We start from the raw sequence: 25,805 nt of genomic DNA on the forward strand, positions 1-25,805 counted from the left end.
CAAGCTGTAATAGGGCTAAGCCAATCAGGTTTCCACACTAACACCAATACAGTGATTTCCCAGGATTGAGGGAGGGGGAGAGGAGTGGAGACCCAGCCTGGCTCAGAAATAGAACAAGTCAAAGTTTACATATCATGGGTCTGTGGGTAGCCACTGTACTTCTAGCCTAAGAGAGATAGGGAAAAGGAAGGAAAGAGGGAGGGAGGGAGAGAGAAAGAAGAAGAGAGGGAGGGAGAGACAGAGACAGAGAGAGAGAGAGGAAGAGAGAGGTGAGGAAAAGGAAGAGAGAGGCAGAGACAGAGGAAGAGAGAGATGGGGACAAGAGAAAGAAAGAGGTGGGAAGGAGAGAGAGAGAGAGAGAGAGAGAGAGAGAGAGAGAGAGAGAGAGAGAGAGAGAGAAACCAATTGGCTTGCCCCCTTTCTTTTATAGGCGAGGAAACAGAATTTCATAGAAATGAAGTAAGACCCAAGGTCACATAGTGGGTCAGCAGAAAAGGCCAGGTCTGCCTCCAAGTCCATAGCTTCTTCCGCTGTGACTAGCAAAGTCACATGAGCACTTTCAGAATACTGGGGTACTGGGCAAACAGGAATTTGTTTAACAGGGGCCTGGTGACTTGAAAGAGTTAAGGCTGCTTCCCAGGGTGCCTCACTTACAACCCAGGGAGTGGCTAAAGCAATGGGAGAATCCGGATGAACAGGTTTTCTCATGACAGAGGGGAAATAAATCAAAGGCTGATAACCCAAGCAAGGAATTCACCACCCTCTGTTTGTTCTTTGTGGGAACAGTTATAGGTTCTGTCCATCTGCTCGGTGGCAGAATGGCTCTGAGGACATGAGGCTTAACAAAGAGCAAAAGCCCTTCAAGATTTACAAACTCTTTACTTTCAACCCAGCAAAATCAGTAATACAGATATTCTTATCTCTACTTTACAGATGAGGAAACTGGGGCTCAGAAGGTTAAATGACTTGCCCAAAGTCATCCTATTAATACTAAACCCAGGATTCAATACCGGTTTTCTCCTGGCTCCAGGTTCATCTCTTTTTCCACTACACCACCTGGATTTTCTCAAGCAGTCAATAAACATTTAATTAGTATCTGCTGGGTCCTAGACACTGTCCTAAGCACTGGGCATACAAAAAAAGGGCAAAAGCCAGTCCCTGCCCTCAAGAGGCTTACATTCTAATGGCAGAAACAACATGAGAATGATTGGAGCAACATGAGTGGAACTATCATAGTCTATGATGATCCCACTCCCATGTAAACAGACACCAGCTTTGCCATTATATTGAATGTTATAGTTTAAAGGGTCCTTGAATAACCAGGGCCGGGGGGGGGGGGAGGTTGGACATGGGCACAGCTTTAGATCAAGTGAAACACAAAGAGTCTGGAACACAGAAAATAATCTTTACACTTGCAAATTTATGTCCATCCCCAAGTCTTTCCTGGACATCCTCTTACTTTAACCCCATTTAACCCCTAACTAATACCCCATTCCCTGGGGTATGATGGGAGCCAGTGTTAGGGGCAGCTGGTGGCACAGTGGATAGAGTGCTGTGCCTGGAGTCAAGAAGAACCGAGTTCAAATTCGACCTCAGACTGTTTGACCTTGAGCAAGTTACCCAACCTCAGTTTGTCTGTTTCTCAGCTGTAAGATGGGAATAATAGCACCTCCCTCCCAGGGCTGTTGTGAAGATCAGATGAAGAAATAACTAAAGTGCTTAGCGCGCTGCCTGGCATGTAATAAGAGCTATAGAAGTGTCGGCTATGATAACGATGGTGACATTGAAGTGAAAAATGTATGATGTGTAATTTAAGTTCTGGTTCTGACACAGAGCTTGCTGTGTATCTCACTTCATGTCTCTAAGTCTCAGAATCACAGATTCTGAGGGCTGGAAGGGACCTCAGCAGCCATCTCATCCAATCTGTATGTGAAGGAATTGCCACTAGAATGTGCCTGACAAGTGGCTGTCCAGCCTCTGCTTGAGGACCTCCAAGGAGAAGGGGGAGAAATGCAGCACCACCTTTCAAGGCAGCCCGTCCTGCATTGGGACTGCCCTGATTGTTACCCAGTTTTTCCTGACACTGAACCTAAATTTGTCTCATTGCAAATTCTGCCCACTGCTCCTTATTCTACTCTCCAGGGCTGAACAGAACAAATCTATTCCCTCTTCAGATATTTGGAACACAGTTACCAATCCCCAATCTCCAGTCTTCTTTTCTTCAGGCTAAACATACCCTTTTCCTTCAACCAATCCTATATCATAAGCCCAAAGCCTTTCAATGTCTTTCAGCATCTTGGTTATCCTCCTCCAGACACTTGCCAGCTTATAAATGTACACAGAGCATTGATTCTTTACTTAGAGTCAGGAAAACCTAAGTTGAAATCTGGCCTCTGGTTTTACTGGCAAGTCACTTCACCTTTCCGTGCCTCAGTTTCCTCATCTATAAAAATGGGAGTCATAGTACTTCTACTTTGTATCCCACAGACTTGTTCCCAGACATGAGAGTTTAATATATGTCAAAGTGTTTTGTAGTAAATTACTAAATAAATATCAGCTGTCATCATATTTGGTGGTAGTGGTTGGGTAAGGTGACCACGAGATCTTTCAGTGTTTACTGCCCTGGGTCTCTCGCTGTCCAATGGAGAATGTAGAACCTGAGGTTTGAAGCCGGACTTTGCCACTTACTACATATATTGTGGGAGTCTCAGTTTCTTTATCTGTAAAATGAGGAAGTAGATTTCACTAAATGACCTCTAAAGTACCTTCAAACTCCAAACCCTATGTCCTGAGTTATGTCCTTACAAACCATGAGGTTAAACTTTCAGAGTGGAACAAGGTGAGATCTGAGGACATGGTGAGTAGTAGAGAGGCGTACCACTAGACCATGATGGCAATGGAGGGGGGAATGGACCAAAAGCTATCTAACCTATCTTTCCTGACAGTCCAAATTACTCTTCTTCATATGCTCTATATTCCAGCCAAACTGGCCTACTCCATTCTTCCCAGATATCCGTCATGATGTCTACATTCTTTTGAACAGATTATCTTTCATGCCTAGAATGCATTCATTCCTCGTGCCATTCTTTCTGAATCCCTAGCTTCCTTCCAAGTCAAACTCAATGCCACCTTCTAGGAAAATTTTCACTCATCACACCATTTGTGAATATTGTCTCCCTTTTCAAATTATCTTGTATTTATATTTCTTGTATTTATATTATATTGTATTTATATATCATATGCTTTAGAGAGAATACAATCTCCTCGAGGACAGGGCCTATTTCATTTTCTGTCTTTGTATCCCTGGTACCTTCCTAGTGAATCACATATTCTTAATGAATTGAGCTTAATTTTTAAAAGGGTCTGGAGGCAGTAAGGAAATGTCATAAATGAAGGTTGAGGGAAAAGATGGCTCGAATTTTGTGGCTGGAAAAATATCTCTCTGCCCCAGATCTTATATAATTATTTGTAAATAATTTAAATGGGCCAACCACACTGGGAAGACCATTTTTTGATGGATGCCATTTTTGTACTTTGCTGGTCAGATCAATAAGAAGCCTTTATGAGGATCTGAGGATCAATGATGGGCATTTTCTGGCCCCTGTTAATTTGCTGATATGGGGGAATGGCCTTCAGAATCAATCTCTACAATTTTTGAAGTTCATATTACACACTCTATTAGGTTGATGAATGAAGCACTTAAAACAATTTATTTAAAGCTTCCCATCTCTTAAAGTGGTAGAAGCCACATTCTAGCTTTGATTTTGGCTATAAGTTTTGTGATCAGGTAACACAAGAAGACCAGTCTTCTCTCCCCCTCCCACCACAACCCCACCTCTATCCCAGGAAAATCTGTGGGGTTGCCTTACAGCTGGGAGCTTCTCACTTTGAATAAGATCTAATCTCCTGGTTGTTACAGGACATAAGAGTAAAACTATCTAGACCTTGGTGCCTAGCAGTGGAATTACAATTAGAAAAGTGCATGAACAAAAGATTGAATAAACTCCTTGGAACCCAACAGCAACTATTCAGGGTATTTATTTAGAGGGTGATAGCGATGGAGAGGTTAGAACAGGGCCTGTGAATGTGTTCTGAGTTTGTGCCCCAGGTCCCTGATTGGCTCCTTTTCTGGTCTGGGGCCAAAATGTAACCCTTCTGGCCTTCTGTGGATATGTGTGGGTGTGGAACATTTTAGAGAGAGATATAACACTCTCTTAATACTTTCATTAAAAGACGATGATTGTCTCAATCATGATTTTAGAGGACTGATTATGAAGAACTCTGCCCACCTTGACAAAGAGGTGATAGAATAATATACAGAATGAGACACATTTTTTGTACATGACTAATATGGGAATTTGTGTGTGTATGTATGTGTGTGTGTGTTTGCATGCACACTTCACTATACTTGTTATAAGGTTTTACTTTTTTTTCAGTTTGGGGAGGGAAGAGGAGGTAGAAGGAAGAAAAAAAGAAATGCTTGATAATTAAAATATAATTGAATTTAAAAATGAAAAACAATATTGATCATCTGCTGAGCCCTGAAATACAGAGCTACATATGGTCCCTACCCACTAATAGAAATTACCTTTTGATCCTCAAACTCTGTTTTTGGGTACTGGTCAGGCAATTGAAAGCTTTGCTATCCTTCACTGACTGCTACATCTATTCATTCTTCTTCCTCATAGGCTCTTCCATTTTAAAGGCAAAAACATTCAAATGAGGAGGGCAGAATTTTGATTATTATTAGGTACAGGTTGTAAGTATAATTTAATCATTTTTTTTTGGTTCTCTCTTTCAGCTCCAAGGTTCCTTGAAGAGAAAGCAGGTGGTGAACCTGTCTCCAGCCAACACCAAAAGGCCCAATGGCATTGTGGAGAACTCCTTCTTGGATATTAAGAGAATACGAGTAGGGGAAAATCTCCCTGCTGGACAAACTGGACATCATGTCAACAATGGGCAAAGCCAGTTAATGCCTATGAGCCAGGGACCTCTGAGGAAGGCCAGTACCCTTCCAACTAGTGCCCATTCTCCTGGGAATGGTATGTATAACCTGGGGCTAAAGGAGGTCAAGAAAGAACCAGGGGAGACAGTGTCTTGCAGCAAGCACTTGGATGGCCAGATGACACAGGAAAATATATTTCCCAATAGATATGGAGATGCCCCTGGGGAACAGATGATGATGGATCCAGAGCTCCAGGAGCTGTTTAATGAGCTGACAAATATATCCGTGCCTCCTATGAGTGACCTGGAGCTAGAGAATATGATCAATGCCACCATAAAGCAGGATGACCCATTTAATATTGATTTGGGCCAGCAGAACCAGAGGAGCACTCCAAGGCCTCCTTTGCAGATGGAGAAGATGGTGATCAAGAGTGAGTACTCACCAGGTTTGACCCAAGCCCCAGCTGGTTCTCCTCAGCTGAGGCCTCCCTCAACAGGACCTGCCTTCTCTATGGCCAGTTCTGCCCTTCCCACCTCTTCCCCAATCCCCTCAGGACCTCCAAGCCAGAATCAGCCCCAGGCTTCTTCAGGGGCAAGTAGGCCCCTGACCAACTGGCAAGAAGTCTCTCATGCCCAACAACTCAAACAGATAGCTGCCAATCGCCAGCAGCATGCCCTAATTCAGCAGCAGCAGCAGCAGCAGCAGCAACAGCAGCACCAGCCAAACCAGCCTTCCAGCTGGTCAGCCTTGTCCCCTGCGGTGCCTTCGCCAGGGCCATTTGGCCAGGAGAAAATCCCCAGCCCTTCCTTCCGTCAGCAACAGTTCAGCCCACAGAGCCCAGCCATCCCCGGAGTGCCGGTGAACGGCAGTCAGTCAAAAGCAATGGCCAACTACATGTACAAAGCAAGTCCCACCACCCAGAGCAGTCACCTGGATATCCTCATGCAGCAGAAGTCTCAGGACATCAATAGAAACTTCATGAGCAACCCTCATCCACCTTTGGAGCCACATCACGGCAACACCAAGCCCTTGTTCCACTTTAACTCAGAACAAGCAAACCAGCAATTGCCTTCAGTTTTGGCTTCCCAGAGCAAGCCTTCTCTCCTGCATTACACCCAGCAACAGCAGCAGCAGCAGCAGCCACCGCAGCAGCAGCAGCAGCAGCAGCCGCCGCCGCCACCACTACCACCGCCTCCACCACAGCAGCAACAGGGCTCGGTCCCCGCACAGCCGCCACCGCAGCAGCAGCAGCCGCAGCCGCAGCAACAACCCCAGCCCACCCAAACCCTGTCCACCCAGCCGCTTCTGAGGTCATCCCTCCCACTACAGCAAAAGATCATGCTGCAGAAGCTGCAGGGCCAGCCCATCTCTGGATTGCCCTATGCAGTCTCTCAACAGCACAGACCGGTAAGAGCTTTTCAGTCCAACTTTCTGAGTCTATGAGTATCCATTGGCGTTTTATGTGTGGGACATTTTTGTGTAGTGCCAGTCTCAGAGCCAAAGATGGCAGTGGCTTTCCTCATTATTCAGCAATCTGTACAAAATCCAGCCCACGAGAAGACTTGGGGCACATGGAGGTTGACAGGGAGGACATAATAGTCATCTTCAAATATATGAAGGGTTGCTATGTGGAAGGGCCATTATATCTGTTCTGTGTAGCTCCTCCCGAAGGAAGAGCTAAGACCAAAGGAGAGAAATTCTAGGGAAACACATGTTGGCTAAGTATAAGGAAGAACCTCCTAATAAGGTCCCTTTTAGCTCTAACTCTATGACTTGTGATATATATATATATGTATGTGTATATTTATGGAATTGGCTACCTACGGATGCAGCAAACCAGCATTACTCACTGAGAGTGTCCAGAAAAAGGCTGGATAATGATCAGTGGGGAATATTGTAGAGGGAATTCCCATTTTCAGTAAGGATTGGACTAGTGTGGTGTTTTCAATTTCAAATGGAAATGGGGACCACTAATCTGCACGCAAGAATCCCTGGAGGCCGTGTATTAGCTTAATTTTCAAATGTAATGTTATCTATGTTTCATTGTATTTTTATTTTTTAGAAAAGGTTTCTCAATTATGTTTTAAGCTGGTTCAGGCCTCACTCAAAAGTGTTTCTGGCAGTCAAGCTGAATGTTTGACTTCTAGACTAGATGACCTCTGACCCTTCCAACTTAAGCACTCTATAATCAAGCATTTAGATTTTTTTTGTAGGAGAGTATTTTTATTTATGTACTACTTTCAGTAGTGAACATGAGCTCTTGACTGTAGAGAAGATCACACAATTATTAAAAGAATGGTTTATGAGCATTTAGAAAGAGATGTGATTCTTGCTATGAGCCAGCATGATTTCATCAAGAACAGGTCATGCCAGACTAACCTCATTTCCTTTTCTGACAGGGTTACTCATCTGATAGATTATGGCATTGTTGTAGATAGCTACATTCTATCCAAGCCTTGAAAATATCTCTGATCTTACATTTGTGGGGAAAATATAGAGATGTGGTCTAGATAATTGTAGTCAGGTGTCTCTGGAATCAAGATAACTGGTGGTATTCAAAGTATAATCACTGACAGATCAATGCCACCTGGGAGGGAAGTCTCTAGTGGAATAGACAGCGTCTGAGATCCCTTGCAGCTCCAAGATTCTATGGTTTTCTAGTAGAAGAGGGAGGCACAGTGTTAATTTGGTAAGAATACAGAAACTTGGTTTCATAAGGCCTGAGTTCAAGTCTGGCCTTGAGTCTCCACATCTATAAAATGAAAGGATTGGACAACAAGAGGTACCTTTTAGCCTAGAATAATAAACTTAATGATCAGAATTTAGATCATTAATAAAGAGATTTTGTTACACAACAAGTTCTAACACAGGATTTATGGGATGCCCTGATGTAGGCATTATTAAAGGAATTTTATTCCACTGCCTATAGTGTGCAATATAAATGTTAAGTAAGAATTGGTGTACAAAGGGACTTTTAATTATAAACCCTACCTGGGGAAATATCCTCCTGGGCATTTGATTTGCCCGGTCTGCCATTGGCCTCCAAACATAAGAAGAGAATATAACATTTCTTCACATCCTAACTGAAATGTATTTACTGTCAGTCAGTCAACAGGAGTTTATTACATGTCTTCTGGGTGCTGAGCACTGTGTTTGGCACCAGGGATGTATTCAAAGAATGAAACAATCCCTTCTCTCAAGGTAATTACATTCTAACATCACATTGCCTTTAACATATGCAATGCTGAAGAAAAACTCCCCTCTTCCCCCATCTGATGATAGCTGGCATGTACATGGACCTTTAAGAATGTAAAGTGCTTTACACACGCTCCACAAGCATCATTAACGTGTTAGGTTCGAGTGGTCTGTCCATACTGTCTCCTTTTGAACTTTGTATCTATCCTAATTACCTCTTCAGCCTCATTCTAGCCCTGTGCATCCATCTCTATCCAAAGTGTCCTCTGGAGCTACTGTACACAAAATTGCAAAGTAAGCTAAGTTTGCCTTTGGTGCAGATCTACTCAGTTTTTAGCAGCCCCCTCCCTGCCACCTAAAATACCCTTTTTCTAGCCTCTTTATGTGCATGGCCCTTCCAGGAAGTACCCTACTCCTCCAGGACCTCATGATGCAATGGAAAGTGTGTAGGATTTGGAGTCAGAGGACTTGGGTTCAAATCCCACCTCTGCCATGTATGACCATGCTTAAGTCACTCAATCTCTCTGGGCCACAATTTTCTTATCTCTAAAATTAGGGGTTTGAATTCCATGACCTTGCAGATCCCTTCCCACTCTAGATCTATGTTATCTGGTTATTTGGCAGTAAGTGGTTATGAATTAATGAGATAAATAAACCCTTGCTACTCCATTTGTCAGCTAATGTATTACTGCCTCCCACGTAGCATGGTACAAAACACAATTGCATTCCACAATTCCTTAAACATGCTCTTAATTAAAGAGATATGAAAAAGGTGGTCATTGGTGGGCATCATGGCAGGCCATTGGTAGAAACACTTTTAATTGAGGTAAGGGAATACTACGGAATTGACACCTCTCAAACCATACCCCAGAGGCATATGCCCACTTCCTTTTGCTTAAGGGGGATTGGACCAGATGAATGGATGACTAAAAATATCATTTATTGAGTGTTTACTATGTGGCAGGCTCTGTGCTAAGTGCTGGAGCTAAAAATATAAAAGTGAGACAGTCCCTACCCTAAAGGCAAGACAGCACATATAATGGGATATTGTATGTGGAAGTGAACTTTGGCCTGGGGAGTCTCACGAATGGTGAATTAATTCACAGGCCAAAAAGGAAGGGTAGTATTGAATTAATTACTGTACTTAGATCAAGACATGGAAAAGAGGGCAGAGTGTTTATGTACGATGACAGAGAAGATGACAAAATGGCCAGGATAAACAACTAAATGGGATGTGTGGTCAGGTCTGGGGCTACTAGATGAGTTTGTATTCATTCATCAATCAAGACATCTCAGTCCCATGGCAGTAATTCCAAAGTTGAGTAAATTCAATTCTCTAGGGATTTCAGAGGTGGTTTCTGGAGTTGTCGGGAGGGTATTGTTGGAGCTGGGGTAGGTCAGAGAAAGGCAATGGTAGTGATAGGAGGGGGAAAATGGCATGATGGGGTGACAGTTGGATGGTGTTTGAAGACTGTCTCATGAGTTTCCTGCCAGTTCTCTAATTCCATGAAGTATCACCAGACATTTTTAATCTAAGTGAGTTCCATCCCCTTCAGAGCTGTCCCTTTGGGAGGCCATTGCTTGAATTCTGTTTGGAATTTCATATTGGGAGATCTTCTAGGGCCTGTGAAACATTCTTTTGAATATGCTCAAAAGTGGTCATTCTTCATCCTTGTGAGGTGGGTTTGATTTTTGGCAGGAGGCAAGTCATTTGGCATCAGCTCTGGTGAATGAGGCTGTCAAGTTGGGGGAAAGTGTACCCGTCAATGACCAAAATGAGGTGATGATGATAATTAAGAACACGTTATTCCATGGTTATACACTATTTCCAAAGGTCCATGTGAAAGCTTTCACATCAAAACTTTGAAACAGACATAATTTCACTGATGTGAGTGTTTCTTCTACCTGTACAGACTGCAGTCCCTTAGTAGTCTTCACGAGTTTCTAGAGCCAAAATAAATCACCACTTAAAAGGCAACCTTCTAGTTATAAAGGCAAGCAAAGTAGGACTTTTTGCTGTTTTTTCTTTTGGAGTGCTTCTCAGCACTAAAGCAATTGAGTGCCTTCTATTGAGTGTTGCCTTTGTTTAAATCAAATCTTTGATTGAATCATGTGTCATTGATTGGCAACAGTATATATACTCCAAGGTGAGGTTTGCTTTGGGGGCTTGTTCATTGGAAGAGTGTTTGTGTAATGTAGCCAGATGGGACTCTGGGTAGCTGTTAAGGAGCCCTCCGGCTTTGAAAACCTGGCTTCGAAGACCCAGATTGGTGCTCCTCTCTCTGGTAACTATATATGTATTGCTGTGGTCAGACAGTTAGAAGCCTGTCTGTTGATTTGTGTTATTTTCTCTGTTTATAATTTCTGCTTGTAATTTCTGTTTGTATTCTCTCTGAAGTTTAGAATGCTGACTTTTCCCCTGAACTAAGTGAATGATATATGTATGTTTAATTAAAGTAAGACTGTTAACCCCTTAAAGTAGCTTTCCTTTAGAAACGCAGATCAAGGAATTTTTGTTAGCAGCCTTCCTGTGTGCTGGTGTTATTAGTCTTACACCCCCCACAGCAGCTGCAAGCAACATTGTTGTTACACTAGTGAAGACGCTTTCAGAGCTTAAGATGGTCTTTGGATGACAGATGTGGCCAGGTTAGTTTTTAAAGCCTCTCTGCTCTAATAGGACCTACCTGAAAGATTCTGTTTTTCATGTTAAGAACCTTGAAATCCCAGAGGCACCACCATGCCATGATGAAGCCTCAGAATAGGATTTTAGCAGAAGACTGATACTCAAGTCAACAAATATTTATTAAGCACCTACTATGTTCCAGGCACTCTGCTAAACACCAGGGATACAAAGAAAGGCAAAAACGTTTCCTGACCTCAAGGAGTTCATATTCTAAAGAGGGAAACAACATGCAAACTAGTACAAACTAGATATATACAGGATCAGTTGGAGGCAATCTCAGATGGAAGGAACTAGCAGTAAAGGGGACTGGAAAAGATTTCTTGCCAAAGGGTAGATTTTAACTGAGATCTGAGAGAAGCCAGAGAACTGATGAGGTAGAGACAAAAGGGAAATCATTTTGGGCATAGGGAATAGCCAGTGAAAATGCATAGTCTAGAGATGGAGTTTCTTGTTCAATAAACAGCAAGGAGTACAGTGTCACTGAATGGCAGAATGAATGGAAGGAGATTAAGTGAAAGAAGCCTGGAAAGATAGGAAGTGTTTTAAAGTTTAAGCAGAGAATTTTATGTATGATCCTTGATGTAATATGGACCAAGAGAATTTATTGAATGGGGAAGGGAGAAGGGGTGACATGGTCAGACATGAATTTAAGAGACTCACTTTGGCAGCTGAGCAGATGGTGAACTGGAGTGGGGAGAGACTTGAGGTGGAGGGAACAATAAGGAAGCATTTGGAATAGTCTAAGTATGAAGTGATGTCCATGGCCTGGACGGGGTGGTGGCAGTGTCAGAGGAGAGAAGAGGGCATATAGAAGAGATATTATGAAGGTAAAAATGACAGGACTTGGCAAGTGATTGGGTGGAGGAGATGAGAAAGAGTGAAGTGTCCAGGACAATACCTAATCTGGATCACTGGTAGGATGGTGCTGCCCTCAACAATAATAAGGCACTTAGGAAGAGGAAAGGTTTGGCGAGGAAAGATAATGAGTTCAGTTTTGGACATGTTGAGGTGAAGATGTCTACAGACATCCAGTTTACATTCAATAAACAATTAGAGTTTTGAGGCTGGAGGTCAGGAGAAAGGTTAGAGCTAGATCAATATGTCTGAGAATCATTGGCATAGAGATGGTAATTGAATCCATGGGAGCTGATGAGGGTACTGAGAAACATAGTATAAAGAGAGAAAAGAAGAGGGCCCAGGACAGAGCCTTGGTGGGTACCCATGGCATACTCTGCTGGCATTCAAGACCTTCCACAATATATCACAACCGTAGCTTTCTTCCCTTCACAAATATTAGTTACTTCCATGTACCCTGTGCTCCAGCAAATCATAACACTCTGTTCTTGAACATGCCTTGGGCTTTCCTGCCTCCTTGCCTTTACTGAAGCTATTTCCTATGCCTGGAAGGCCTGATCTTTCCAAACGTTTTAGCTGCCAAAGTCTTAGGAGGATAGGATAAGAGATGACAGGGAACTTTAAGATCTTCTAGCCCAATTCCCCATTTTACAATTGAGGAAAGTGAGGTGGAGAGAGGACTCATGTAAGGTCCCACTGGTAGTAAGTGAGAGAGCTAGGATTCAAACCTAGGTCCTCTGCCTTTAAAATTCCACTTTCTCCATTATCCAAGCCCCTATGAATAACTGCCTTATCCCTCAGGCTTTATCTAGCACTACTAAACCTCATTTTTTATCATAAAACACCATGTTTTGTAGTGACTTATGTCTGTGTCTTATACCCCCCCACACACTAGACTCTAAGTTCCATGAGGACTCAGACCATGTCTTACCTAACCCTTACATTTTTCCCAGCATTAAGGACAATCCTTCACTCACAATTAGCTATTAATTTGTAGAGTTTGAGCATTAATTTATTATTATATTAGTTCATATACTAATTAGCTATTAATTTGTATAAATTCATAGAGTGAAGAGGAAGGATACATTTTTTTTAATCACATTACTTTCTAGTTAGGCAATGCCTATAGCCTCAGAATTGTTTTCACTCAACCATCCACAACAGACTGCAGAAATTTGTGTTCTTGTGCTGGAATCATTATCTCTATTTTTCATGTCTTAAGATAGGGAGGAAAATAAGCAACTATTCTTGAGCCTAACAGCTCGAGCTTCCTGAGTGGAAATGCTAGTCTTATTTCTTTGCTTGTCACACTCATTTTGTGTCAAACTTGGGAAGATTTGCATTGGAATTTGTGAACTGGAGCCCTCTTGGCCTTAGAAATGGAGGATCTCCTTGGCTCCCTAGCACAGAAGGGCAATCTATCATTTGTGGATCTGAGGGTGGCATTTTGGCAGCAGGGATGGGAAGAGAAGTGGCCTTCTTCACCTTTCACAGCCTCCTACCCACCCAGGCCAGCTCAAGAAAGCTCAGACAGGAGCCCTGCCATGGAACATTCCCCCCTCCTCTGTTCCGTGCCCCAAACATTTTTTATCTGCCGCCCATTGCCCTGGAACATGGTCATTCCTGAGCAAACACACCATTGGGTTGCTGCAGGAACCCATATTGTTTCACATCCAAGATAGGATGCAGAAATGGATTCTCTCAAGGCTGGGAGACTTAGAATTTAGGGTTTCACAAAATGTCTTCAGCAGTTCTGATAATGTCTGTGAGTTGGCAAATGTAATCACCTCATTACTTAATTATTCTTCCCTGCTTTATTTGAGGAGTGGGAGAGAGGGTGTAGGGAGAGGATAAATGCATGTGTTTTGGATTTATTTCCAAGTAATTGACTACTTGTTTTAGGTTGGGAGGAGTTATTTGTTGTCCAAAGCACATGAGGCTCTGTTCCAAAGGGGTTTTTCCCTTTGAACCAAGAAGTATGATCTTTTTTTCAGACCTATGTAATCAAATGCTTAAAAGCGTGAATTTCTTTCTAATTTTGGATCCATAAAGCTCAAGTAGATTGCATATTTAGTTCAGAATTCACCCATCTCCAAAAATTCTGGGAAAGAAGAATAGGGAGTTTCTTCTGACTTAATGGCTACCTTTTTCCCTTTTGGACTCAGGCCAGACTCCTCAATGTAACATTCAGGACCCTCTGTAATCTGTTCCCATTCAACCTTTCCAAATTTATCTCCCGCTATATACTAACAAATTTCTGCTCAGGCAGGTTGATTTCTTTCCCCTAAAATATATAAGCATATTCACTGTGCTAATTCCTACCTCACTGCCTTAGCTCATACCTAACTCCTACATATTTTCCTAAAAGACCTTATCTGGATTTCTCCTTCTCCTCTTTCATGGTTTGTCTTTCACTATCTGTTGTTGTTCTGTCATTTTTCAGTCATGTCCCCCTCTCTGTGACCCCATCTGGGGTTTTCTTGGAATGGTTTGCCATTTCCTTTTCCAGCTCATTTTACAGATGAGAAAACTGAGGCAAATGGGGTTAAGTGACCTGCCCAGGGTCACACAGCAGCAAATGTCTCACTTTTCATATTGAAAATAATAATGTTGGACTCAATCCCTTTCAAGGTTCCTCTATCTCTAAACCTATGATTCTTATGTGTGTCTCTGTGAACTCCCCTTGATTATCAGGTTTTTTTGTGGACAAATTTTATACTCCCCAGGACTAGATAGTGCTAGGTACATACCTGGTGCTCAAGAAATATCTGCTGATGGGTAGATAAATTCACCCAGTTGTAGGACCACAGGCCTTCTTATCACATCCTTGCTCACTTTCTGAGATGAACCAGAAGGACAATATCCTCTGGGGATCTTGAAGTATGGTATTGGTTAATGGCAGTGACAGGGAAGAAGAAAGTAGTGTTCTAACAGCAACGAATTGAATTTCCACTGAGCAAATATTAGTCATGAATTCAGTACACTGAAGAAATGTCAGGAAGATGCCCTCAACCGCAATTGACATTGGGTGAGAAGAAACCAGTGACGTGTTTGCTTGTTTTTCCATTTTCTGAATTTAGAAGTAATATAAGCAGTTTTGGAAAGCTTATCCTGAAACTTTATACAGATAATACCTTTATATTCTAGCCAATGGCCATTGCTTAACAATAATAAATTAAAATTCTTTAGTGATAGACTTCAAGTCTATTGGGGTTTCAATTAAATTCATTTTAGTAAATAATAAATGTCAGACTGGCATAGTGGATAGAGAGCTGGCCTCAAAGTCAGGATGACCTGAATTCAAATCCAACCTCTGTGATGCTGGGCATCACTTAACCTCTCTGTGCTCTAGGAAACTCTCTAAGTTGCAGAGAAAGTGCTGAACTGCATTTGTAGAAGGATTTCCTCCTCTGAAAATTCCCTGTACCAATGATGTCATGGGTTCTATGCCTTTCCCTATCCTTATTAGTTCTCACAAGTTTTGAATTTGAGTTTTGTCTTTGACATTTGAATATCTTTTGGCATTTCTAAAGGAAATATCATATTTATTCTATTCCAAAGAAATATCATGTTTATTATATATTATAATAATAAATATTGATTAAGCACTTACTAGGTGCCAGGCACTGTGTTAAGCACTGGGGAAGCAAAAAGAGGCAAAAGACATCTGTTGCCTTTGAGATACTCACAATCTTATGGGGAAGGCAACAAGTAAGCAAATATGTATTTGATCCTGGGAGGAACAGGGAGCCATTGGAGTTTACTGAGGAGGAAGACATGGTCAGAACTGCACTTTAAAAAAAATCTTAGTGGCTGAATGGAGATTGGTGTGAAGTGGGGAGAGACTTGAGGCAGGCAGATCCACCAGTAGGCTGTTGTAATAGTCCAGGCATGAGGTGATGAGGACCTGCTAGAGCTGTGGCAGTGTCAGAGGAAAGAAGGGATGTATTTGAGAGATTTTGCAAAGGTCAAACTGACAGGTCTTGGCAACAAATGGATACAGGGAGGTGAGAGATGATAGGAGTTGGGGATGAGCAAGCCTGAAGGACTGTGAGGATGGTGGATTACCCTCTACAATAATTGGAAAGGTAGGAAGAGAGGAGGATCTAGGGCAGGGGTGGGGAACCTGCAGCCTCAAGGTCACATGCAGAACTCTAGGTCCTCTAGTGTGGCCCTTTGACTGAATCCAAATTTCACAGAAAAAATACCCTTAATGAAAGGATTTGTTCTGTAAAACTTAGACTCAGTCAAAAGGCCAAACCCAAGGACCTAGAAGGCCACATGTGGCCTCAAGGCTGCAGGTACCCCACCTCTGCTGTAGGGGGAAAGATAATATGTTTGGTTTGGGATATGTTGAGTTTAAGACCTCTACTGGACATCCAGCTTGAGATGTCTCAAAGGCAATGATAGATGTCATATTATAAGTCAGCAGAGAGATTGGGGCAGGTTAGGTAAATTTGAGAATCATCAGCATAGAGATGGTAACTACATCCATGAAGGGCTGGTGAGATCACCAAGTAATACACAGGAAGGGGCAGCTAGGTGGCACAGTGAATAGAGCACCCTCCCTGAAGTCAGGAGGACCTGAATTCAAATTCGGCCTCAGACACTTGACACATGTACTAGCTGTGTGACCTTGGGCAAGTCAACCCCAATTGCCTTGCCTTCACCTCCAAAAAAATAAACAAACAAAAAAGTAATATGCAGGAAGAAGAGAAAAGGGCCCAGGACAGAACCCTGAGGGACGCTGGTGGTGAGAGAACATGATCTGGAGAAGGATCCAGCAAAGGAGAGGGAGAGGGAGCTGTCAGAGAGGTCAGCAGAGAACCAGGAGAGAGTGGTGTCCCAGAAACCTGGAGAGACTAGAGCATCAAGGAGGAGAGGATGATCGACAATGCCAAAGACCACAGAGAGTCAAGGAGAATGAGGACTGAGAAAACGCCGTTGGATTTGGCACCGAAGAGATCATTAGTAACTTTGCAGAGAGCAGCCTCCATGGACTGATAAGGTCCAAAGCCTCATTGTAAGGGGTTAAGAAGAGAGTGAGAAGAGAGAAAGCAGAGGAAATGATTACTGAATAAGCACTGCAGGAAACTCTTGCTAGGCTGAGGGCAAATAAAAGTAGTTCCCCCCACAACTATAACAGTGTGTTGTAATTGTTTACATAGGACCATGATTGAATAAAAGTGTAGGGCTTGAGGGAACAAATGACCATGGAGGGTAGTGGAAAGGGCAATGGCATTAGTTAAAAGATCTGGGCTTGAATTCTGGTTCCACCATAGGGCATCATGGGGCAGCCAGGTGGCGCAGTGAGCAGAGCACCTCCCTGGAGTCAGGAGGACCTGAGTCCGGCCTCAGACACTTGACATGCTTACTAGCTTTGTGATCTTGGGCAAGTCACTTTTAACCCCAATTGCCCTGCCTTCCTCCCTCCAAAAAAAACATAGGGCATCAGGCAGATTGCTTTACCTCTCAGCCTCAGTTTCCCTATCTGTAAAATAAAGGTAGTAATAATAACATGCATGTATATAGTGCCTATGTGAGCACCGGGCTAAGTGTTTTTCAAATATCAGCTTGTTTGACGCTCACAAGTACTCTGCGAGATAGGAGCTATTATTATTCCTACTTTACAGTTGAGGAAACTGAGGCAGAGGTTAAGTGACTTGACCAAGATTACATAGTTAGTAAATGTTCGAGGCTGACTCCAGGACAAGAGCACTATTCACTGTGCCACCTAGCTGCCTCTTAGTGAAGATACTTGCTCTCTCTGCTTCGTGGGATTGTCATCAGGATACAATGAGAAAATCAGCATGTGATACTTTGTAATCATGTAGTGCTATTTAAATGTTAGCTAACAAACTGTGCCATCAGGATTGTCCCTAAATCAGAATTGGGAAATGGGAAAAGTATGATTTTTAGCACCCTCCCATCTCTTCTTGCAGTGCTATGATTTTCTCCTCCAGGGACTCCATCATCCCCAGGCACCTCTCCTCCATCTACTTCCAGTTAGGCTTTACTCTTGGCTGGTGGACAACCAATCCCCACTGAGGGTTTTGTTGCTAAGGATGAAAAGTCCTACCCCCTCCCAGGAGTGTTTACTTTTTAGTAGATAATTTTTGAATATGGAAAAGCTTTAATGAACCAAAAAGAATGAATCTAAAAGAATTTCAGGCATCCTGACATGTTAAGGAAGCTGTTGGATGCTAGGCTTCCAGTAGTCCTCAAATTACACCTATTTGGAAATACCCCCATATGTCATTAATCTCTAAAATTTTCATTTTGTTATCAAACCAGGCAAAATTGAATCTGTTTCTTCTAATTTAGGAAGACATCTTCTCCCTTAATAAGTTCACTGAACTTGTCTTGCCACATACAACAAAATGTAATAGATATGGCATATACAGAAGAAAAGTATCTATGGAGAGGGGAAAGAGCATTTCACAGGAAATACTCTCCCAAAAGGATAGCAATTCAGATGTCTATACACAAATTTGCAGAGCATGAATAACAAGCAAAATGATTACTATATTGTTCATAGAAGTCAGAGGTAGAAGAATATTAGAGACTACCGAGTCCAACTTCTTCATTTTACTGGTGAGGAAACACAGAGGCACACAGAGGTTAACTAAAAGTCAAAATATTAGAGTTGCTTCCCCAATTGGTGAGTGCCTCACATGGGCCACTATATCAAAACAGACTCCAGCTCGGCTTCCCTTTGCTCCCTACCTCCTTACCAACAGCAGATGCTACCCCTCACCCCATTTTCTAATTCTAAAACATAATCAAAGACAGGACTGCTGCCAATCTACTCTCCTTTGGCTTCACTCACCATCCCAGTAACTTTCCAAGACAAAATCCTCCTCCTAGGCTACGGCTTCCCTAGATATGTTGTCTCCCTCATTAGAATGTTAGCCATTTCAAAACAAGAACTGGCTTCACTTTTTCATTTGTATTCTCAGCACTTAACCACAGTAATAGTATTATATACTATTATCATGATAGCATTACTATCACAACAAGAGTATTACTATTAAGCACATAAGTATCTACTCAATTTTTAAAATTCATTCATTCATCTTAGGGTTCACCTAATCTAGCGTCCTCATTTCACAGATAAGAACACTGAAACTGAGATAAATGGCTTTCTCATGATCATACATCATAAATATTGGCACTGGGATTCAAACCCAGATCTCCTGACTCCAGATTTAGTGTCCCTACCATTACACCACAATGTCTCTCTCAGTTATCAATATGAGACTTAGTTGGAATGTGACTCATGATGGGAATATGGTTATGAATAATTATAATGCATTTGAAAATAGAATAGTGTTGTAGAAGAAGAGGATATGTTCGTTTGGCAATCCACATGAAATCCATAAATTTGAGAGGGGTGGATATGGGGTGAAGAACATTTAGGTTAGTATTTTGTGGTGAAAGTGTATTTCAACATATATAACCTATATCAAATTGCTTATCATTTTAGGGAGGGGAAGAAGAAGGAAGGAGGAAGAAAATTTGGAACTCAAATATTTTTAAATGAATGTTAAAAATTTTCTTTACATGTAATTGGAAAAATGAAATATTAAAGAAAAAGGAAATAGACAATGAGTTCGAGAAAGAGCTCATGAAATTTCACAAAGATATGGCAGAGTAGTGATCATGGACTTCAACACTCTGGGTGCCTGCTGGTATTTTCCCTTTACCAAAGATAGAACAGCTCACAGATTGTTGACTTGCCCTAAAGAATGCCTTCATTCGTTAAATGCTGGAGATAGTAATAAGGGAAACCACTATATAGATCTAATTCTGACCAATATGGAGGAGCTAGTTGCCTAGGAAGAAATGATGAGAACTTGGGAAGAAGTGAATACTCTATCATAGATTTTCTAATGGGTAAGGTGAGGAAAGCTGAGCATCAGCCTAAGTTGGTATGGGAGAAGTCGGGGGAGAGACAGCTGTTGAAGAATTCAGAAGGGATAAAAGGGTAGGATTTCATAACCTAAAATTACACAAGGAAAGTTTACCTCAGAGATGATGGGATACTATTCCTCTCAAGAAATTTTGGTGACACAAACAGAAATAATTCTGATGAGAAAGAAAAAATGGAGCTATCCAAAATTACTAATATGGATGCACAGGGAACTCATAGATCATATTGGATTTTAAAAGTACATGTACACGTTAAAACATGGACAGGTAACTGATGGTGAATACAAAAGAATGTTAAGAATAATTTCTGGGATGCCAAAGCTCAGAACAAGCTGTTAAGGACAATGAAAAGGGCACTCTTTCCTTTTTTTAAACTACAATGAGGGTAAAAAGAAGATCAAAGAAAAGATAGGAAGTGGAAAGAAGACAGAGGTCAGAGTGAATGAGATGATGATAATGGATGATGGGAAGACCTATTCAACTCTTATTTCTCTCCCTGATTTCTCTACCAAGGGGAATAATCTTTGAAGAATGCTCTAATGGGAAAGTAGTACAAAAATTATGAACAGAGAACTGAAAACTGAGATATATGAGGGGACAGTAAGAGTACCTAGTTATACTAGATGAATTTAAGTCATCAGACCTGCATGAGAACTAAAAGAATTACTGGATGTAATTGTCAAGGTACTATAGATGGTCTTTGAAAATTCAAGAAAAATGAGAAAGAGATTCCTAGGACTGGGCAGATTCCTGATTTTAAAAAAGCAAGAGGGTGGATTTTCCAGAAATATAGGCATTTAAATTTGATTTTGACTTTGATTCCCATCAAAATGTCATTAGATAGTATTAAAGAGAATGTGTGTATTGAGAAAAAGCAGTGATCACTATCAAAGTCTCATAAAAAATAAATCATGCCAGATTAAGATCCTTTTCCTTGTTGACAGTTTCTAGAATGCTAGGTTGAGAGGACTCCACAGACATAGCCTATTTGAATGGCAGCAAAGCATTGGACAAAGATTCTCATATTGACCTGATGGATAAGATTTGGAGAAATATATTCTAGATACTAATACAGTTAGATGTAATCAGAACTGGTTGAATGATTGAACCCAAAGAGTATAGTCATTAATAGATCAATAATAATTTGGAGGGATGTATCTAAGACAGAGTCTCAAGGATCTGACTTCAGCTCTGTTTTGTTCAATATTTTTATCAATGACTTGGATAAAAGCTTGGAATGAATGCTTCTTAATTTGGAGATAATACAAAGCTGGGTAGGATAGCCAACACATTGAATGACACAATCAGGATCCAATATGATTGTGACAGGCCACAATTATGGTTCTACTCTAATAAGATGAAATTTAATAGGGACAAGTGTGAATTACTGTACTTGAGGTGCATTATACAGAATGAACATTTCTGAGAAAAAGCTTAGTGGTTTAATGGATTATAAACTCTGTATACGTCAACAGCATGAAATGACAGAACACACAAAAAAAGAGCTAATTCAATTTTTAAAAACAACATAATGCCCAGAAGCAGCTGGTGGCTCAGTGAATAGAGTGCTAAGCCTAGAGTCAGGAAGGTTTGACTTCAAATCTAGCCTCAGACATTTACTATAGGCTATACAACCTTAAACAAACCACTTAATCTCTGTCTGCCTTAGTTTCCTCAACTATAAAACAGGAATGATAATACCTCCCATGCTTGTTGTGAGGAGCAAATGAAATGATATTGTAAAAAGTACTTAGTACAGTGCCTGGCACAGAGTGGGCACTATATAAATGCTTATTCCCCGGAACAAGGGAGGTTATCTACTATCTCCTGCCTTAGACAGGCTGCATCGAAAATATTATATTCAGTTCCTGATGCCATCTTTTATGAGCCGAAGCCTATCCAGAGGAAGGTTACCAGAATGGCAAAGATTCTGGAAACTTTACAACATGAATCTGTCAGTCAACAAACATTTAACTAGGTGCTAGATACTATGCTAAACCCTAAAGATACAAAGAAAGGCAAAAACATAAGCTGTGCCTTCAAGATCGCACTCTGATAGTGGGTGTAAAATATGCAGTGTATCTGTTTCTTAACAAAGATACTAGAGTGGTTTGCCATTTCCTTCTCCAGCTTATTTTTTTAACAGATGCAGAAACTGAGGGAAACAAGTGACTTGCCCAGGGTCACACAGTTGTAAGTGTCTGAGGCCGGATTTGAACTCACAAAGATGAGTATTCCTGATCCCAAGCCAGGAACTCTATCCACTTTGCTTTCTGGCAGCTCCTACCCACAGAACTGTCAGAAAGGGGGAGGTGGGAGCTGCCTTGTGCTAGGTTCCCTGTCACTGGAGAGCTCTATTACCATGGAACATGTAGGTTGCAGTCCCTAGTCCTGTTTGGCTATAGATTGAAGTAGATGGTTTCAGAGCTCCCTCCTAAACTATGAGAATTTGTGATTCTGATGTTTGTTTGGCTTTGCCCATGTCCCTGTGGCAGAACCATAAACCATAATGCCCACCTTGTCTAAATGTCTCTAGCCATGAGTCTGGCAGTAGGTCAAGAAGTCTTTCAGACCCCTATTCTCATTCTGTTCACAAGTTTTCTTGCTTCTATCTGACTAGAAATCCTGCCAGTGGGACTAAATGGACATTTCAGTCATCCTACTTTCTATCCCAACTGAAAACAATTTTTAATGTGATTCTCGGTCTCAAAATTTGGAAGCTTGTTTGAATTTAACTTATAAGTAACATTTGCTCATTACTCCATTTTTTTTTATCACCAGGGAACACATTGAGTGGTGTCATTGTGGCTTTGTATTGGGCACACAATAGGGGTTGTGCTAGAGAGACTATAGAGAAAAAAGCTTTCGACATAAGATCAGGAGAGTTTTGTATCTGAATCCTGCTTCTGATATGTGTGTGTGTGTGTGTGTGTGTGTGTGCGTGTGTGTGAGACTATAGGCAAGTTACTTGTACCCTTTTGATCTTCAGCTTCCTCTTTTGTAAAATGAGGGTGATAACAGCATCTACTTCACAAAGTTGCCACGAGAATCCAACGAGATAACCTAGGTAAGGTTCTTTGCAAACCCGAAAATACTATATGTCAGCTATTTCTCTTATTGTTTGCTATTTATTATCATTGTTGCAGGATCACACTCCCTTTCATCAGCAAGCTTCATTGTAAAGGAGTCTCTCATTGATTAATGGGAAGCGATGTGATACAATGGTGGATTTCTAATAAACACCTGGGTTCAGATATAGGTTCTGTCACTTGCCACCTGTATTGCCGTGGGCAAATAAATCACTTAACCCCTCTGGGTCTCATTTTTATTAACTATAAAATGAGGGAGTGGGGCTAGCTGGCTTCTGAGGGCCCTTCTGGCACTGAATCTATGAATCCTTCAAGATATTGGTCATGATTATGGCCAATATTCTAGTCATATGACCACAGATTTAGAACTGGAAGTTTTAATAGTTACCTTAGGAACTGAAACCAAATAATTTAATTCTTTCCCCTTCAACCTGTGAGATTATCTTTGTAAGACATTAATTTAACTGTTTGCACAGCAGACTTGTATTTCCTAAGTATCCTCTTTTATTTTCTATTTTTCTTACCCTAGTATGTAAAATCTTAGAGCACCATCAAGAGAGTCAGTTTGTAATAACAGACTTCCCTCTTATTTCTTTGTTTTCTTTTCCTTCTTCTCCCTTTCCTCCTTCCTTTTCTTCTATCTTCCCTTTCTCCCTCTTTCCTTTTCTGTCTCTTCCCTTCCTTTTCTCTTCACCTCTCTCTCTCTCTCTCTCTCTCTCTCTCTCTCTCTCTCTCTCTCTTTTCCTTTCCCTTTTCAGTACATCAAGGGATTCAACCTGTAGCAACTAGCTTTACTCATCTCTCTTCCTTTCCCTTCTCTCTCTCTTCCCTTCCCTCTCCCTCACTTTTACTTTCCCTCCCTCTCTCCTTCTCTTCTCTCTCCTCCTCCCTCTCTTCCTCTGAATGTGGATGTATGCATATATACATATATACTTATGTTTATAGAGATCTAATAAGGACAGTGAACATTACTCTATGAAAGACAGTTCAGCTCATTCTAGTCTTCTGAATGAGGAAATGGTTTATATTATTCCCATCCCAGGGCATACATCCATGCATCAATCTCATTAATGGGGGTTGTGTGTTTGCAGTGTTAACAGGGTAATTTTGCCTGTTGAATGTCAAGTTTCCAACCAAGAGAAGGGGGGCTGAGGGGATGAGAAGATGATTTGATCCTGGAGATGGGAAGGAGGTTGGGCAAGAGGGTTAATGGAAAATCTGACAGATCCTTAACTGTAATGTGCATTAATGTAGGTGACCCAAAGTGCCCCCTTTGCGCCCATTCTAATTAGTTTTGCTTTTTCTAATCAGCAGCCACTGGTTATCCATTCAGGAGGAGGTTGAAGGGGGAGGGGGAGTATGGAATCCAAAGGAAGTTAAAAACCATTTAAGCCATAAACTAATCATGCCATTTGCACATTAATGGTTAATTAAAGTCATGTACTAAGAAGCAAAAGACCGAAGGTGTTTACTGTGAACAGCTCTAGTTTTGAAACCAAGGACTGTAAAAATGTTTAGACGGCTGGGATCTGGGAGACGTAATGCTAATGAATCATCTTATCCATCTGCATTGTTGGGTTTCAAGCCGGCAGTGGGGCCCGAGTTTAAACACACAGAGAGACACACTCACATACACATGAACACACTGACAAAGCAGACACAGCTCTTGGGATACTAATTAGAGCCCTCTGGTGGAAAATTTGCATTGGATGCAATGAACCTGAACAATATCATGGGGACATTATTCTCTAGCAACACATTGTATGGAGCTGAACAGAGTAAAGCCCACAGCTGTTTTCCTGGAGGAGGCATGTTGCAAGATGATGTTTTCAAGATCTCAGAAGAAAAATGAGGCCAGGGTACCTATTCTTCTTTATTTGGCTGCTGAATCTAAGTCTACCTGCCCCCACATACTGCTCGATGCTCCAGATAAGGCTCATGGTTTGATACAACAAGTCTGGGAATGTGAATTATCACCATAATTGTAAGAACCCATACCTCTGTAGCTCTTCAAGGTTTACAAAGTGTTCCCCTCAAGACAATGTTGTGAGGCAGGGACTACAATTGTTCTTGTTCCCACTTCATAGATGAAGAAACTGAGACTCAAGGTGCTTGCTTATGATGCTAATAAGTGACTGAAGTGGGATTCCTGTCTTGATTTCCTGACTCCACATTTAGCTGTCTATTCACCATGGCATACATATCTCCCTGTCCCACCTATTTGATCACTACTGCCCCAGTCCACTAAGTCACCAACACTTCTTCATTCCATCTGTTGAGCTCCCTGAGTTATTAATAAGGCCCTCTAATCTTTGGGTCTCTATCAAATGTCACAGTTTCAGGGCCTCAAAAAATAACATCTCTTTCATCCCATCCCAATCCTTGGAGGCCATTTCAGTTCCAACCTTACTCTGTGGTTGCGGTATAAAATTGAGTAGACCCCGGTTAATTTGCAGTCCTTACCATCCTCCAAAACTCAGGATTAAAGAAGTTTGTGTTGGTCTTTGGAGCACCTTGGTTAGACCTGCATGCATTGGTGGGGCTAGAGCTGAGGTGGTTGAAGGCATTGCCTTTCTTCATATCTCCAATTCTTAGCACAGTGCCTGGCACATAGTAAACATTTAATAAATGGCTATTAACTGACTGACTGTTGGAAATTGAGGACAGTAATCTTCAAAGGAACCAGCATTTCCACTGTAAGACAGGGATAGGGATTGGGCCTATGATTTCCTTGGTATAGGGAACTCCCATATGAGGAAATGCCTTCAAACAATGTAGATCAGCATCAGGAGGTTAAGATAACCAGTGTGTGTCAGAGGCAGTTAGTCCTCCTGGCCCCAAAATCAGCTCTATTTATCCACTACGTCAGGCTGCCTCTCATTTCCGCCATAACTTCCTATTTGTACGCACCCTTGTCTCTCTCCTTGCAATGTCATTTGACCAACGGGACTCATTAACACAACACTGGTATTGGTTGTTGGATGCTGAATATTTCTATTACTGCTTCAATACTTGTAAAACTGATAAATGAAGACTTAATGGACTACACAGCCAGTTCTGGAATGTAGCTGTGCCCTTTCCCTGAGAAGTTATGATGAAGAGTCAG

The 25,805-nt window shown here is 41.6% G+C and overlaps 1 protein-coding gene across 1 annotated transcript in view; it reads left to right on the forward strand.

Moving 5' to 3' along the window:
* Nucleotides 1-2,749: 2,749 nt before the first annotated feature.
* Nucleotides 2,750-25,805, forward strand: part of MAML2 (mastermind like transcriptional coactivator 2) — a 148,214-nt gene continuing 125,158 nt past the window's right edge. Inside the window, exons 1-2 of the mRNA XM_036743964.1 lie at nt 2,750-2,839; nt 4,802-6,352. Of these exons, the coding sequence (XP_036599859.1) occupies nt 2,750-2,839; nt 4,802-6,352 (1,641 nt within the window). The remainder of the gene's footprint in view (nt 2,840-4,801; nt 6,353-25,805) is intronic.

Source organism: Trichosurus vulpecula, chromosome 2, assembly GCF_011100635.1.
Source record: "Trichosurus vulpecula isolate mTriVul1 chromosome 2, mTriVul1.pri, whole genome shotgun sequence".
Lineage (NCBI taxonomy): Eukaryota > Metazoa > Chordata > Mammalia > Diprotodontia > Phalangeridae > Trichosurus > Trichosurus vulpecula.